Source organism: Helianthus annuus, chromosome 15 (genome assembly GCF_002127325.2).
Source record: "Helianthus annuus cultivar XRQ/B chromosome 15, HanXRQr2.0-SUNRISE, whole genome shotgun sequence".
NCBI classification, from domain to species: domain Eukaryota; kingdom Viridiplantae; phylum Streptophyta; class Magnoliopsida; order Asterales; family Asteraceae; genus Helianthus; species Helianthus annuus.
Genome location: NC_035447.2, coordinates 48465852 through 48483055, shown reverse-complemented (window position 1 = coordinate 48483055; position 17204 = coordinate 48465852). Strand labels below are relative to the sequence as shown.

Here is a 17204-nt window from a genome sequence, read left to right as displayed (position 1 = left end):
CTTACAGAAGTGGCTCATTTTTATCAATTAAATTAAATTAAGAAAAATTGTTTTATATAATCGGGTTTATCCCTTATTAAAGCTACCATTGTAAAACATGGGTTTTTATCCCATCCATTTAATAAATAAAATCCGGTGTTTTTAAAAAAAAAAAAAACACCGGTACCACTTGGCTGCTCGCGGCTCCCGATTCCGTCCAGGTGGGGTCGGGGGACGTGACATAATCTTACAATAGGTTACAATTTAATAACGCTTTGAGCATGTGTTTTTTCAGTTTTTGAAGCATTTAGTAATAAAAACTAAAGAAAAAAATACAAGCTTATTCGACTTCTATCCAGTCGGTTTCCACTTTCCCCTTCAGTTGGGGCTTCTGTTTCCTCGGTTTGGATATTTTTGACGGTCAAAACCAAACGGAACAAAATTCAAAGTTGGCAAAACTGAATATTAAACACCCTGGAGGTCGAACCAAACCGAATCAAACAATCTGCAAATTGAACCATGCTTGTAAAACCCTAAATCAAACCTACCAAGGCAAAGCTTATATGTTTATTGACAATCCATCCTAGATATTGGTGTTTAATTATTTAAAATTAAAGGGTTAAAAACTAATGCTCTTTTAAATTAAATGTTCATTGTTCAATATTATTTTGAAGGCTAACAAAGACAATTATATACATTTAGACATTTAAATTACTTTATACAAGTAGAATTTACCTTACAAAACCTTGTACATTAAACATATGATATGATCTTCACGTTATAGAATTTATGCCGATGCAGAAAATTTACGCCCCTGCAGAAAATTGATGGAAAGAAGACGGTGAGAATTTAGATTGTGTTGTAACGCTTGACATATAACAAACTGCATTTTGTTTTCCTATCACAGTTTCTTTCCATTTCGATTCAATATTTTTCTGTGACGTGGCTGAAAATGGTCATTTATTAAAATTGGTGTTTTTACGTTTACACAAAGAAAAATTAATATAATTATCTTATAATATATGAACCCTTTTAATATAATTAAAAAAACGGAAGAATATGTAATTATGTTTGTACATACCTCTTCTAGTTTGGCCTCTATAAAGGAGTTGACATCTGTCCTTACATCACATATCCCAAAATCTGTATCTATTACTTTTAGCTGCGGCGTAGACACGTGTCCCTTGGTGAAAACTGTAATATCTAAGCAGTCTTTGATTTGTAAAGTATCCAAAGCTGGCAATGAGAAAGCCTTCTTCCCTAAGCAAAATCCCTTGAGATTCCAAAGTTCTTGTAGTTGTAAGGAGTTTAGACGAGGTAAGATAATCTCATTTACTTTGGCATCACATTCTTCTTCTTCTTCTCCCTTCACAATTACCTCTATTTTCTCACAGTGACTTATATGTAGTTCTTGGAGTTGCACTAGACTATCAACCATGGAACATGTAAAAACATGTTCCAACTTGGGGCAATAGTGAATAGAGAGAGTTGTTAGGTTTGGAAACTCCAGTACCATCCATTGGTTGGTACTCTTCCATAAATACTTTAGATCCCATAGCGCCTCTAACTTCACTTGTGTTAGGTTTGGAATTGGGACAAGAGTTTTTGATTCACTGGAACCACTCCCTTCCATTGCTACTACTTGAAATACCTCTTCTAGCCCATCACATCTGTCCATAGTAAACCGTTGAAGCTTTTCCAATTGTAGCAGCGCATGAGATGGAATAATAGTCCTTCCAACATCCTCTTTATTCTCTATATTAATTTCTATCAGATTATGAAAAGAGGAAGGCATCCCTTTTGAAGATGTTGGGAATGTGGTCTACAACAATAACAAAAATACACAAGGCGTTTGTTATTGGCTAATTACATCCTTGCAAAGAGTCCGAAACAAGAAATAAATGCCTGCTTCCATCACTATTTCAACAAATTTATTACGGTGGCATGGATTTATAGCATGGAATTTCTTCTACTTTTCATTCTAAGTTTAAACAAAAAGGTTTGCGTACCTGAAAGTTAAAACCATGTTCAAGACTGTGTTTGCCAAAGCTTGTGTTTACGTACTTGAGCTTTGGAGTTTCCAACTGACCAGATGAAAATGCCACCCATTGAGGGCAATCATTGATCATAACATTCACCAATGAGGGACATCGGAAGTCATTCATTCCCAAGAAGAAACCATTGAGGTTTGGTAGACGGTCAAGTTCAAGCGTCTCCAGATTAGGAAACACCACAACTTCTTCTTCGTCTGATGACGTTTTGTTTTCTTCTTTTACAATCACTTGTATTGTCTTGCATCTTTTTACTTTCAACTGTTTGAGATGACTGAGAGTCTTAAGAGTGGAGAATGTGAATATATGTGTCAGAAGGTCACACTCATAGATACCCACAGTTACTAAGTTGGAGAGTTGAGGGACAGCTACAGTGGTACTGTTTTGTAGAGGTAGACTTGTTGGTGAAGTACCAGCACCACTTCCTTCAAATACCCCCATCATCCTACTGCAATTTTCAATTTCCAGCTTTTGAAGTCTTTTCATTTGTCCTGCTGCATACCATGGAATTAGACTTGACAATGCAGCACAGTTGTATATGATTATCTTTGTGGGGTATTGGCACAACGACCAATAAGAGCCGGTTACTTGAGCACTCTGCAATGAATCACAAATCATATTTATTTTAATTTAATGTTCTTATAAATGATCACTTTCTTTTCAAATACTACTTATTTTCATTTTAGTATCTCCTTTGACGGGTTTACTTTACAAAGTTTTAATTCTTAACCACATCGTTTAATGAAGACTTACCAAAGCATATTATTATCAAATACCTGGAGGTGATCATGAATGGTATTAGTAACACTAGAAGAAATTTTGTTACTCCTACTCCAAGTATTCTTTTCATCATCGATACACTTTAGACATGGGAGATCTCCAAGCATGAGAGTCTCCAAACGAGGAAAGAATGTGGTGTCTTGATAAGAAGATGCAGATGCAGTGTTTTCATCATCTCTTCTTGAAATAACTTCTTCAATTCCATTACACCATCTGATACAGACACTCTCTAAGTTGGATAAGTATTTTGCAATAAGAGGAGAAAACAAGTACTTTATTTTGTCACAAGAACTCAAGAATATGGTTGTGAGGTTTTGGAATGGAAATTGCAAAGGTGGATGATGACGAATTAAGAATGTATTCCAATTGCACTTCCACACATGACTCATCTCTTTCAACCCATATAGGTCTATACTTTGAAGGTAGGGAAGTAGTAGTGGCGGTTGAATTGTTGCTAATTCTCTACTACTTGTTGGACTATCCATATCAAACACCACCTCCACCCTTTCATCTCTCGTTAACTCAAGAAACTGAAGGTGAGGAAAGGTGTGCAGAAGATAAGATGGGTATGTGACATCTGGAATGTAATCATCCACTTCTTTTATTTCATTAATCTGCATGTAACATTAAATGTAATTAACACTTTAATCACTACAAGAAAAAACCCCTATAGGGAGGACACCTATAGGGACAACAAAGGTCCTCTCTATAGATCACCCTATAGAGACGACATGTCGTGTCTATAAGGTTTTCGTGCCTTTTAAGATAGGCTACCTTATAGAGACGACATATCCTCTCTATAAGGTGAAAATAATTTTTTTTTGCTTTTTTTTTGTTGAATTGGTAACTTTAAAAAAACATTTTAACTTATAGAGACGACATGTTGTCTCTATAACTTTATATATTTTTCTTTTAATTTAATTTTATTAATGATCAATATATATGAAAATTAAAATAAAACTAAAAAAATAAAGTTTAATCTATAGAGACAACATGTCGTCTCTACAAGTTTGACTATTCAAAAAACTATTTAAATTTAGGCGGCATAATTTCCCACCATTCCAATTTTTTTTTGGCAAAAAAACCTAACCTATAGAAAGGACATATCGTCTCTATAGAGAACCATAATTTTGTTTTGTTTTTTTAGTTTTGGTTAATAAATAATTTCTTCTTGATTTTTAACTAAAAATATATATTTAACCCTATAGAGACGACATATCGTCTCTAAAATGTTTGAAATAAAAAATTTTAAAAATAAATAAACTAACCTTTAGAAAGGATATATCGTCCCTAAAATATTTGAAATAAAACTTTTAAAAAATAAATAAACCAACCTATAGAAAGGACATATCGTCTCTATAGGGAATTGTTTTGTTTTTTAATTTTGGTTAATAAATAATTAAAAATACAAAAAAAATGTTATTTAACTCTATAGAGACGACATGTCGTCTCTACAATGTTTGAAATAAAAATTATTAAAAATAAATAAACTAGCCTACAGAAAGGACATATCGTCTCTAAAATGTCTGAAATATAAACTTTAAAACATAAATAAATTAACCTATAGAAAGGATATATCGTCTCTATAGGGAAAAATAATTTTGTTTTTTTTTAGTTTTGGTTAATAAATAGTTAAAAATACAAAAACTGTTATCGCATATAGAGACGACATATCGTCTCTATAAACCCAATTAAGTTATTAATTTATTCTTGTTTTTAACTAAAAATATATATTTGAACCTATAGAGACGACATGTCGTCTCTAAAACGTTTGAAATAAAAAATTTAAAAATAAATAAACTAACCTACAGAAAGGACATATCGTCTCTAAAATGTCTGAAATAAAAACTTTAAAACATAAATAAATTAACCTATAGAAAGGATATATCGTCTCTATAGGGAAAAATAATTTTGTTTTTTTTTTAGTTTTGGTTAATAAATAGTTAAAAATACAAAAACTGTTATCGCATATAGAGACGACATATCGTCTCTATAAACCCAATTAAGTTATTAATTTATTCTTGTTTTTAACTAAAAATATATATTTGAACCTATAGAGACGACATGTCGTCTCTAAAACGTTTGAAATAAAAAATTTAAAAATAAATAAACTAACCTATAGAAAGGACATATCGTCTCTAAAATGTTTGAAATAAAAAATAAAAAAAACAAATAAACTAACCTATAGAAAGGACATGTCGTCTCTAAAATGTTTGAAAGGTAAAAAAAAATTTAGGAGGCAAAATTTCTCACCAATTTATGAAAATTTGAAAAAAAAAATTAACTAACCTATAGAAAGGACATGTCCTCTCTATAAGTAAAAATAATTAAATTTTAATTTTATTCATGATTTTTACCCAAAAAAAAATAATATTCAATTATATAATTATCATTTTATTATTAAGTAATAAACAATTAGGTTATATAATAAAATTAATTTTATTTGGTTTATTAGATGTATTTGAACTTATAATATATATATATATGAATACAACATAAATATAATTCTAAATAAAATACATAAACTTAAAAAGACCTACATACTAAAATATATGTATATGTGTGTGCGTATGTATACATCTGTATGTGTCTCTCTGAACATCTGTGTATGTATGTTTAATCGTGTACCGTACGTATGTATATGTGAATGGATTTTGTCACCCCTAACTTAACACTGAGTGTGTTCTGTCACCAAGTCGTTAACTGATCAATAACTTTTGATCTTGTTACTATACTTTTGGGGGTGTCATAGGGATCTTAGGACACCCTAAAATTATAGTAGCAAGATCAAAAGTTAGTGATTAGTTAACGACATGGTGACAGAACACACTAAGTGTTAAGTTGTGGGTAACGGACGTCAAAGCGATAGTTGAGGGTGGAAGCGGGTAATAGCCAATAGTTGGGGGTGATAAAATCCAATAACCCCTGTATATATGTACGTGTATATGTGTCAGTGTGCGCGTGTGTATATGTAATCGTGTATGTGTGTGTGTTTGTGTTATTGTACGCGTGTGTGTTTGTGTATATATATTTATACCTTTATTGTTATTTGTTAATATAAACGGGCAAGATTCATACGCATGGGCCAAGCCCAACGCAACTCCACTACACCCTAAACCAAAAAAATGTAATACCTACATACCTATAAATATTATGTCAATGTGTACATATCTGATGTATGTGTGTATGTATATGTGTGGTTATGATGTGTATCTATGTGTGCGTATGTATACACGTGTATGTGTATGTGTCTCTCTGAACATCTGTGTATGTATGTTTAATAGTGTACCGTACGTATGTATATGTGAATGTGTACATATGCGATGTATGCGTGCACGTAAATGTAATTGTGTACGTATGAGGGTACGACTATGTGTGTGTGTATGTACGTCTTTGTGTAGTGTGTGTATGTATGTATATGTGTACGCGTGCGTGTGTGTGCGTATGCTTGTATGTATATTTAATTGGATATGGATCTGTTTGTGTTTACCCTAGATTGATTTGTGTTAGTGTGCGTGTGTGTATATGTGTACATGTTAGTGGTGCACCTGTAATGTGTTTGTGTATATGTAAGTGTGCACGTGTACGTGTGTGTATGTATTAGTGTTAGTGCTAGTACGCACGTGTACGTGTGTGTATGTATTTATGTGTACGTATGTGTGTAGTGGCGAATCTTGAGATTTCCGATTGAGGGGTGGAAAACGTATATACCTAAAAAATTATAAAACCGAGGGATCGAAAACGTATATACCTAAAAAAAATTATACGAAAACTACACACCGGGTCGAAAACTAGACATCTAAAAAATTCTACGAATGAAGGGCGGAGAAATGATTGCTAAATTGATTATACCTTGTGGTTTCTAAACGATCATGGATCTTCATACTGAACAACTGCATCACAAATTCAATCAGATCCTCACTCCCTTTGGTTATTAATATATAGGAGAATTATTTATAATATCATACTTATCAATATTATTTTCACTAATTAGATTAGTTACAAAATATTCCATTATTTTTAACAAAATAACAATACTTATTAGTTATTTTTTTTGAACGGCCAACGAATCCTCCAAATGGGCTACTGGCGAAATTCACCACATCGGGATACACTCGCCTTCCGAACCGGGGAAAACCCTCACCTAAGGGCCGAAGCCCGTGAACACTCGCCCGAAGGCACGACAGTGCGGTGAGGTAAAACCCGCTCAGTTCAAGGATCGAACTAGCGATCGCCGCCTACTCGCCTAGTCTCCCATCATCACCAGATGCCGCAGAAACTAAATGCTAGAAGTAGGAATTGAACTTGGGTCACTTGGAACACAAGGTCTCTCCCTTACCACTCAACCACTAGCTCATTGGCATACTTATTAGTTATTATTAACTATATCAGTAACAAATAGTTATTTTTATTTTTTTACCATATAGAAAAAAGAAATTTAATAAAACTAAAAAAAAAATAGTTAAAAAAAGAAATTTAATAAAACTAAAAAAAATTAACTATATCAGTAACAAATAGTTATTTTTATTTTTTTACCATATAGAAAAAAGAAATTTAATAAAACTAAAAAAAAAATAGTTAAACTATTAGAGAGGACACATCCTCTTTATAAGATTTTAGCTAATAAAATAATTAAACTATTAGAGAGGACTTGCCCTAAAACACAAGCCCGCCAATCTGATCCTCATTACCCCAATTTCCCCCTTTTGATTTTCCCCAAACTTCACAAGCCCGCCAATCTATCCTCATTACCCCCAATTTCTTCCCCTTTTCCCCAATTCGTGACACACCGTCACCAGCTGCTACTCCCCTCGATTGCACTACCTCCCTCGTCGCACCACCTCTGCCGTAGCTGTCCCACCTCCACCATCACCGGCCCACACTGCCACCTTGGGAGAGAGAGATTGACGACGATGGTGGCGAATCTCCGGTGACGACGCAAGCCCCGGGTTCGTCTTCAGTTTATTTATTAATATTATTATTTCTACATTTAATTGATGATATAGGCTTGAAATTTGTTTGTTTAATTGTTACATGAAGATTTTAATCGGTGGTTTAGCAAAGGATACTACCATAGGTTAGTGTTTAGTTGTGTGTGTTTGTGTAGTTATGACAGTGCCATTGTTTGTATCATTGATTTGAAGTGTTTATTTGTTTAATTTGTATAGGTACCTTAGTTAACTATTTTACAAAGTATGGAGACCTGATGGATTTGGTTATCATGAAAGATCGATAGACTGGTCGTCTAAGGGGCTTCGGGTTTATTAAGTATGTGGATCCTTCGGTTGTTGACACTGTTATTGCTGAGACAAATGTTATTAATGGGAAACAAGTAAGTTTTTTTTTTAGGTTATCATGGTTATGAATGAGGAATTTGACTGTAACTTAAAATAGAAGCTAATTTATTAGCTATTAAAATGTGAAGTTGTTATCGGGCCTTTATAGATAGCTATTTTTATTTCTTAAATTTTAACTACCTTATCACTAAACACGAAATAGCGGGCGCTATTTCATCGCTATCGCGACGTAGCGTATAGGTACGTTGTCGCTATTTGCTATCGATAACTATGGGAGGAACTATATGCTTTATTTTTTTGTACATGCATGTCCTTTTTTCATAAGGGAAACCTTTTTCAGAGGCATGGAGATAAGCTGTTTCATAGCTGGCCAAATATCCTTAAAATGCTAAGGTAATTATTCACTACATTTTTGTTTTCTTTTTTGGTGTTGTGATGTTGGTTAAACTTCTCATTCCATTTTTCTTTAGATCAGTTGCTGGGTCATCTGAAAAGGATATAGTCACCCTTGGATTCCAGGTTAGTAATATTATATTGTAGCGACATGTTTAGAAATTAGGAGCTCTAAATAATATCATAATAATACAATATTCTATATTCAAGAGGCTGATCGCCAAGGGTCTGTTGGAGGGTTCTATAGAGGATAATGACAAAGGTTCAACTCTCATATTTTTTCTGTTTATCAGCTTTCATTATGGCAAAATTTGCCTAGTTCACAAAATAAAAGATAAATCAAAGTTTGCCTATTCCGCATAAACATCAGAATACAATACATGAATGGTGAAAGGTTAATCAACAAGATTCCTTGATTGCAGTAGCCGAACATGATAAATTGTTGTTTTCCGTTTTTTCGTTACTCCAAAATCTGGGAGCTGATGAAAGACCTGAGGTAACTTGTTTTCCAGCCGTAAACCATTTTCTTGTTAAGAACTATATGTATCAAAATTGTAACGTATTTTTAAAGTGCTAAGTTGCTCAAAATGTATATAAAAGTAGGTCTACGTGTTCTCATAGAAGCTAGATCATTTTAATATCTTACTTCTACTTTACTATTCTCTAGTCATTAATATTCTCTCTTTCTCTCTCTTTTTTATCTTTGCATCAACTTTTTACTATAAAACTACATATATCTGGGTTCGTTACTTATAATAAATTAATCCATCTTCATGTTTCTATCTTAGAGTTAGGCATCGTACGAAACCGAGATAGATAGGAACCTAGGCAGACACGCAGATCTATATGATGGTCTAATAATATACTTCTACAGGGACATGTTCCGCCAATTCAGCGTGTAGTACTGGAAGTCTTTCCACAGTTACGTCCGCCTCATCGTCTTCCTTTATTGTGGGCAGTCTTCTTCCAGAAGCTTTTGCGTTATCTTCCAAATCCGATTCTTCTGATCAGGGTGAAGGAGATGATACAATGCCTGTGGAATCAAAAGGCTACACTTCTGGTATTCGCTTGACAATTTATTATATGCTTATTTATATGTTCATTTTTTTTCTTTTACCTTCTGGTATTTACAATTATAAGTTGGTTTGCGTCGTGTACTCATTTATCTCAAAACTGATCAAACAATAAAACTTAGCTAAAAGGGAACTAGTCAAATGGCTGTACCGGTTGATAATCGTTCAAAATGTATATTCATTGATTTAGATGATAGTTGTCAATAGCGGCTATAGCGAGCTATGTAGTGAGGCGACCAAGTGTCGCTATTTGCACAAAAACCCTTATAGGGATGACACCTTTAGAGAGGACATACGAATAGGAAATATAAAAGAACATAAACATAACTATTTATTAGAATGAGCTTTGGTTTGAATTTGCAGTTTAGGAACGAGTGGTAGCGAGAACAAAGGAAAATTTCCGACGACCACAACTGATTTCTTGCGAATTTCCAGCTCAAAAGTCAAAACGCAGGTTCGTTTTTTTTGATGCAGTTCCGCACGTTCACTTTATGTGCACATAGTTTTTTAACAAGGTTGATCCGGTTATGCAATTTCATCTTTAAATTGCTTGGATATTAGTTATGTTGGTTGGATTTTCTCTGTCATCTGCTAATTTGGGTCGTATGTTTACTGTTTTTGTGAGGGGAAGTTGTTTATATTTATTCAAATTAAAAGTTTACAATACTTGTTGTAGATGCCATTGATCCCGTCTTGAATCTCTGAGCCTTTGGAGCTTGAGACACATACTAAGGTACGTATTCTTTTCGTTAACCCGTTGGATTTAACCGAATGCGACCCGTTGACATGGAAGTTTTTTATTTTTTCTCCTAATATTATTTTAATTTAGCATAATGTAGCTAACCAATTTAATTTATTACATAATACATTGAAAAAATAAAATAAAAAACAAACGGGTTAAATTAACCAATGTAATAATATACCTATTAAAATATACCCGTCGGGTTTGACTCGAACACGGTCCGTTAACTTAAACGGGTTCACGGATGATGTAAATGGCTTGCTAATATACCTTTTATCGTTCCGTTTAACATGTTTAAGAGGTTTGAATCTATTTGATTGTTGAGATTTTTTTGTTTAAGAACCTGGAAAAACAATTTTTTTTTAGATTTTATAGGACCTATAGAGACGACATGTTGTCTCTATAGGTGAAAATGTTTTTTTTTTAATTTTTGAAAGTAAACCTATAGAGACGACATGTTGTCTCTATAGGTGAAAATGTTTTTTAAAAGGAAACCCTATAGAGACGACATATCGTCTCTATAGGGTTTAAATGTTTTTTTTTAATTTAAAGAAAAAAAACTTACAGAGACGACATGTTGTCTCTATAGGAGAAAATGTTTTTTTTTTTTAATTTTTGAAAGTAAACCTATAGAGACGATAAGTCGTCTCTATAGGTGAAAATATTTTTAAAAAGAAAATTCTATAGAGACGACTTGTCGTTTCTATAGGGTTTAAATGTTTTTTTTTTCATTTTTTTCAAAAAAGCTTATAGAGACGACATGTCGTCTCTAAAGGGCTTCAAAATATTTGAAGAAAATGTTTTTTCTTATTTGGTAAATATTAATTTATTTTTTTATTATTTTTTAGCAAATGCTTATAGAGACGACTTGTCGCCTCTATAAACAATCTATAGCAAGGACACTTATAGAGACGACTTGGGTGACCTATAGGGACGGAGCTGTAGAAACAATATGTTGTAGAGACGACATGTCCTCTCTACAGGTTAAAAAGGCTTATAGAGAGGACATGTCCTCCCTACAGGCCAAAAAAATATCGTCCCTATAAGATCTTTTTCTTGTAGTGAATGTCTTCATTTAACACATTAAATATACTATAACATCAAGAAGAATCAAATTGGAAACAATGGAGAAGGCTCCTAATTTAAACATATTAGTCACAATAATCCGCATGGAAAAAATATAATGTAATTAACGATTTAAGATTTTAATCTCTTCAGTTTATACACACCCATACAAGTAACACTGGCGAATGTTCTCACAAATAATAAATCTTCAGATTTGGTCTTATTAAAATAAATCATTTTCAATTTAATGGTTATAACAATTTATGTGATGGGACGGAACGTTTTTGAGTTCTTTTATATCCCATGTACATGGTAAGTGAAACAACATAATTATTTTTTTAAAATTATTGAATCTACCATACAAACTAAGTGAAGTGAAATAACTAAAAATATAATTTAAATTTCTTTTTACATCTTGTAAACCATTTATGATTGTTTTATTAGATAAAAAATGACCTTTGACGTACCTCCTGGTCACTCTCAGTCATTTCATTCCTTCTTTCCCTTTCTTCCAATGCACCACTATTATACACCGAATGGTAATGGTAACTGGTAAGTGCCCCCAAATCAAAATTGGCTGAGGTAGGTGTGTATATATCTGTAAAGTTGCCGCATTCTTCTATGTGAATTGATTGTACACCTTTAAAGTGGTTGACGAGAGTATGAGATTCATTTACACCTTCCATCCTCCACAACTCTTTTAGCTTCCTTAATTCTTTCGCTTCAATCTTTCTTAATCTGCAGCTACTGTTTTTCCCCATTCCACACACACTTTCGAAGTCGATGTTGAATAACACTTCAACGGAACCACACTTTTTAACTACAACCTCTTCTAAATGATTCAATAATGGCAATGGATTTCTTGGAAAAAGATTTATAAGCCTATCACATCCTCTCACTCTAATTTGTCTCAACTTGGAAACATCAGCTTTCTCACTAGTAGAAATTTGACACGGCCATACTTGCTTCAAGTTCTCCATCTTAGAAATATCTAATTTCTCTAACTTAGGAATCACACCCTAAACAATCAATAAGCCTTGTTAGAAATGTAAGTAGCATATGTTGTAAAAATAATAAATTGTACTTTATTATTTATAGCTTTAGATATTAAAATAATAATGTATGTACCTCTTTTTTGAATAATGGTTGCATTTCAGAATCATCCGGATAAATGCTCATGAAGTTGGGAAGGCCAGCAAGTTTCAACTCCACCATTTCTGGTAATTCAACAACATTGTTGCACAAACTGACCATTTCTGGTAGATCCTCCAAAAACATATAATTCAACTTTTTTAATGTAACCAACCCAACTCCATTATTCTCACCAATAAGTGCTTCCAAACAAGGGCAGTCGGATATTCTAAGCCGCTCAAGCTGCTTCAAACCATTTGCCATATCAACTGTAAAGAGGTATGTCAATTCTGCACACTTGGAAATATGAAGGATTTTTAGTTGGGGAAATGTGTGATGCAATGAAATGTCTTTAAGACGGATCATATACTTCACTTGTAATCGAAGTTCCTCTGTATGTTTGAATAGGTCTCCAATATTGCTTTCGTTAAGCTCGGTGCACTCTGCGACAAGGTTTAGCGTGTTTCTGAATGAATACTTTTCACCATAATTCAACTCACAGCCTATAGAGATCCTAAACCTTCCAAGGTTCTTAAAGGACATACATTTTGGTTGGAGCTCATTATCATAAAATTCCAACTCTAATGCAAAAAGAACCTGTGAAAGCTTCTCCAATTCGTCACAATTGGCCTTTGCAAACCTAACAGGCCTACCTTTAGAAGCCCTCATATAAAGCTCTTTAAGACTATCCAAGTTTTGCAATACCCCTTGATCAATATAAAGGTCAACACATCCGGTCAAATCTAGTAACTTTAGTTTTTTCAACTCTCCAATGGCGGATGGCAACCTTCTTATGTTACAATCAACAAGGCTCAGTGTTTCCAAGTTGCAAAGACTTCCAAGAAAAGAGATATCATCTGTTAACGAGCATGAACGAAGAGAAAGTGTTCGAAGTGTGGTTGTGTGCCCGAACGTTATCGGAAGCCTGGGAATACCCATGTTCACATATGACATAACTTCAAGGTTTTTCATTCTTTTATACATATCTTCCGGAAGCTTAAAGAACTCATACCCATCCATTAGAATCATAAGCGAGAGGTTTGTGCTATTAAAGTCTACAGGAAATCCAGACATGCCTGTACACTTTAATAGAATTCTTTCACAAGAGTCTGATATAAGTCGCTTCGATGCCATGCTATCATGGTTGACAATTGAAGCTTGTTTGACTTTCGAGAAATTGCTTAAAACAAAAGCACGGACGAGATCATGCATTTTGACACACCCGTTGACATCACTTTCAGTCAACAAGTTTGCATGTATGAGGTTTTCAACACAAACCTTGGCCCGTATCCTTGCGTCTATTAAAGTGTGTACATTAGCAAACAAATTCAATCCCCATCCGTACATCATCAAGTCCTCAACTGGAATATTAAAGTCATCTGGAAATAAGCCGCTAAGAAGAAAAATTGCTTTATCATCCTCCCTTTTGAGATTTTTGTAGCTCATTTCAAAAACTTTATGCACAATGTTATCATGGTCTTGAAGATCATGATGTTGTAAATTGGAAAGTGCCTCTTTCCATGCCTCCTTTTTGTTACCCCTAAGACTTTTGGCAATTGTTACTATAGCAATCGGTAAACCACCACATTTCTTCACAATATCTTCACCTATCCGTTGGAGTTCATCTTGATCACCATCCAAATGGCAAATTCTAAAAAATAAAGTTTTTGCTTCAATGCCACTTAAAACGCCTACTCTAAAAATTGAACCAATTCCAACACCCATGTGGGTGCAAACATTCTCAAATCGTGACGTGAACAACAATTTTAACCCGTTTGGAAGAGGACTTAGTCCAAAGTCGGTGAGCTCCACTTCCTTCCAAATATCATCCATTATTACCAAAATTTTCTTTTGACGTTGTTCTGACTTCACCTCAAATATCTTACGAAGACGTTCAGCCCTTGCACCTTTTGTTGTTTCAACCAGCGTGTTACCAATGTATTCTGCAATAGCTTTCTGAAGAGAAGTTGGGTCAGTGTTTTCCCCAATAACCACCTTCACGACCAAATCGAACATTTTTAAATCTTCGACAGCCTTCTTTAGTTGTTCCATCATGGTGGTTTTACCCACACCACCCATCCCACACAATGCAATCATCCTATGGGACTCTTCATTTGATTGAAGGGCTTTTAGTGCATTATTAAATATCAAGTCTCTAGACTCAAAGTTGTCTTGGGTACCCATAGTAGAGGTAGAAGTAGAACCAACCTCAGCAAGAGGTCTTTGCGCATGAGTAAACTCGATTTTGGATTCTCGGTCTTCGAGATCTTTTATCTCCTCCAAAATACTATAAGATTGTTTTCCAACTTTGTATCTCTTTGTCACATTGAAGCATCCGATTGCTTCTATTAGATTACTTCTTTGATTTAAAATTTTGACTTCTTCCAACCATGACTCCACACGTGCAGGTACGATTTCTATGTTTTCAACAGCCTTGTCCCGTTCATCTTGAACTTCTTGTGCTATGACATTTAGTTGCTTCATTCTAGCATCCACCTTTTTAACATACTTTGTGGAGGATACCAAGAAACCCAAGTGTTTCTTAACCGGCACCAACAAAGATTCAACAATAGGACCGATAATTGGACTTACAAAATCCATTTTCCAAAACTGCAGTTTTAAATAAACAATAAAAAATAATCAATAACAAAGTGAAGGAAGTGCAATTACCAACAAGAAGTTATTCATATCTTAATTAATTTAAATAACTATTTCTTTTTTCACTAAATTACATTTTATTTAGATTAGATGGGGTTACTGTCTGAACTCTACAGTGTTGCGTCACATTGGACTCAAATAATGCTAAAAAACAAGATAAATTTCTTAATTCACACGTAGATTATAAGCATTAAAAAAAGAGACTGAAAATTAATTAATGAATTAGTTTTCTAACAACTCTCAATCACCTTTTTAAAAAGAGATACTGAAAATTAATTAATGAATTAGTTTTCTAATAACTCTTAATCACCTTTCTAATGTCGAAAAATACCAATTTAAGTAACTCTTTTTAGGCGTTCAAGGAATACATTTTTCTGAAATTCATTTGAAAATCACACACTGACAGCCATGATGGCTGACTTTAGGTATTCCAACACACACACACACACACACTTGTTTCTTCCTGCTTCTTTTGTTGAAAACGAAGATTCATAAAATATTCTGAGACCGAAACATGTAAAAATGAAAAAGAAAGTGGATTTCATTTCCAAATGTGGTTGGATTCTACTTGAAAAGCATATATACACAAACAAACCCATTGTTTAATTAGCATAAAAGATATTAAAATTGAACAAAACAGAATACCTGTCTGTGATCTTTTTTTCTTGCTTGGTAGAGAAATTGATTGGCAGGATAAGGTTATGAGCTGTGTAGAGGATAAGAGGAACTCCAAGCCACATGAGTATTTTGCAAAGGGGAAGGGGTGTGATTGTAAATTTTAGTTGACCCAAAACCAAAAGTCTTTTTACACCATTAATTTTATATCGAAAATGAATATATTTCTTTTTTAAATCTAACCACATGAGTAAATAACAATACAATACCGTTTGATTTAGTTAAATGTAAATTATTTTAACTCTAGTTTTAAATTATTGTTACCAATTTGGTCTCTCACATAAATGCTCTCAGCTCACATCATGTGTAAATGTAATATTTAATATTTTACCTGCCTTGGATGGGCATTTTTTGAATTATTTATCTAATTTCACCTTTGTGGGCATTAATACTCTTGTATGCTGGTATCACAACAAGTTTGATATAAAAATGAGAAAAATGATATTAGTTTTGTAATATTTGAATTTGAACTTGCTAATAAACTCATTCACTCTTTTGGTTGGTAGGGGGAAACATGGACCGGTTGTTATGGTCAAGATCAAATCATAACCGAGATATATTGTTTTTTTTTTTTTTTTAATTTTTATGCCTTGTGTTACAAACAAATGGTTCAATCCTTTTGGCTATACAGAAATTTTTTTTAATCCCCTGCAATTACTTGCAAAACGTTTGAAGTAAATCTTCACCCCAATAACATTCTCTCTAAAACCAAACTTTCTTTCTCTAAAAGATCCTCTCACAACTTTGAAATCATCAAATAAGTTTGGATGTGTTACATGAAAGGTACCTCAACTTCATTTAACACCTCATTAACCCGAAAACTAAAATTGGGTTTGATCACGTTGACATTATTGTGACTTTATTGGACTTTTAGGTCATTAGAAGACATACGTTCAATAATCTATATATTAGTAAGATAGAAAGACCTTACCTTTTTACTTTAACATTGATGTCCTCGAATATAATATTATGACGAAAATAAAATGTTGCTCTCTACCCTTCGGTTCATGTCATATTCCTATCACTTTTTTTTGAACGGCAAATTTGGATCATTGACGCACCACTGGAGTATCATTTTAAAAGCCAGTCCAATGATCTAGGAGGTTAGTATTGCAAGTATTGCTCTTTTCATGCCATGTATGTCATGCCAAACGTGTTGAAAGCTCGAAGCAAGTTTATGATATGATCCTAGGCGATTGTATGCGATGTACGCCCTAACGAAAATGGACGATGTGATTTAGTTTTTTTTTTTACCTACTATTTTTTACACCTAAATACCACCTAACATTGCATTTACAAGAATTTGAACTTACGCCACTTTTGTAATAGGCAACCACCTTACAACTAGGTCATGGGTCGT

General features: G+C 33.6%; 1 protein-coding gene and 1 long non-coding RNA gene across 6 annotated transcripts; one reads left to right on the top strand and one right to left on the bottom strand.

The window, feature by feature from the left end:
• Positions 1-220: 220 nt before the first annotated feature.
• On the bottom strand, positions 221-15951 carry LOC110911512 (disease resistance protein At4g27190). 2 transcript variants are annotated; one of them, XR_002576998.2, is made up of 8 exons: positions 15815-15951; positions 12509-15121; positions 11848-12399; positions 2807-3424; positions 1989-2627; positions 1061-1801; positions 715-793; positions 221-484 (listed from the first exon to the last, which is right to left on the bottom strand). XR_002576998.2 is itself a non-coding variant. In XM_022156140.2 (7 exons), the coding sequence occupies exons 2-7, from the start codon at positions 15110-15112 to the stop codon at positions 767-769; spliced, it is 5181 nt and encodes a 1726-aa protein (XP_022011832.1). In that variant the 5' UTR covers positions 15113-15121; positions 15815-15951; the 3' UTR covers positions 587-766. The 2 variants fall into 2 exon arrangements, 1 of the variants encoding a protein (XP_022011832.1); XM_022156140.2 differs by lacking the exon at positions 221-484 and having other exon boundaries at positions 587-793.
• Positions 7467-16450, top strand: LOC110911513. 4 transcript variants are annotated; one of them, XR_004881969.1, is made up of 11 exons: positions 7467-7759; positions 7851-7887; positions 7979-8142; positions 8448-8500; positions 8578-8626; positions 8923-8996; positions 9375-9560; positions 9937-10027; positions 10250-10306; positions 12538-12790; positions 12920-13052. It is a non-coding gene; the product is annotated as an uncharacterized LOC110911513 (long non-coding RNA). The 4 variants fall into 4 exon arrangements; XR_004881970.1 differs by lacking the exon at positions 8923-8996 and having other exon boundaries at positions 8583-8626; XR_004881968.1 differs by lacking the exon at positions 8923-8996.
• Positions 16451-17204: the final 754 nt, after the last annotated feature.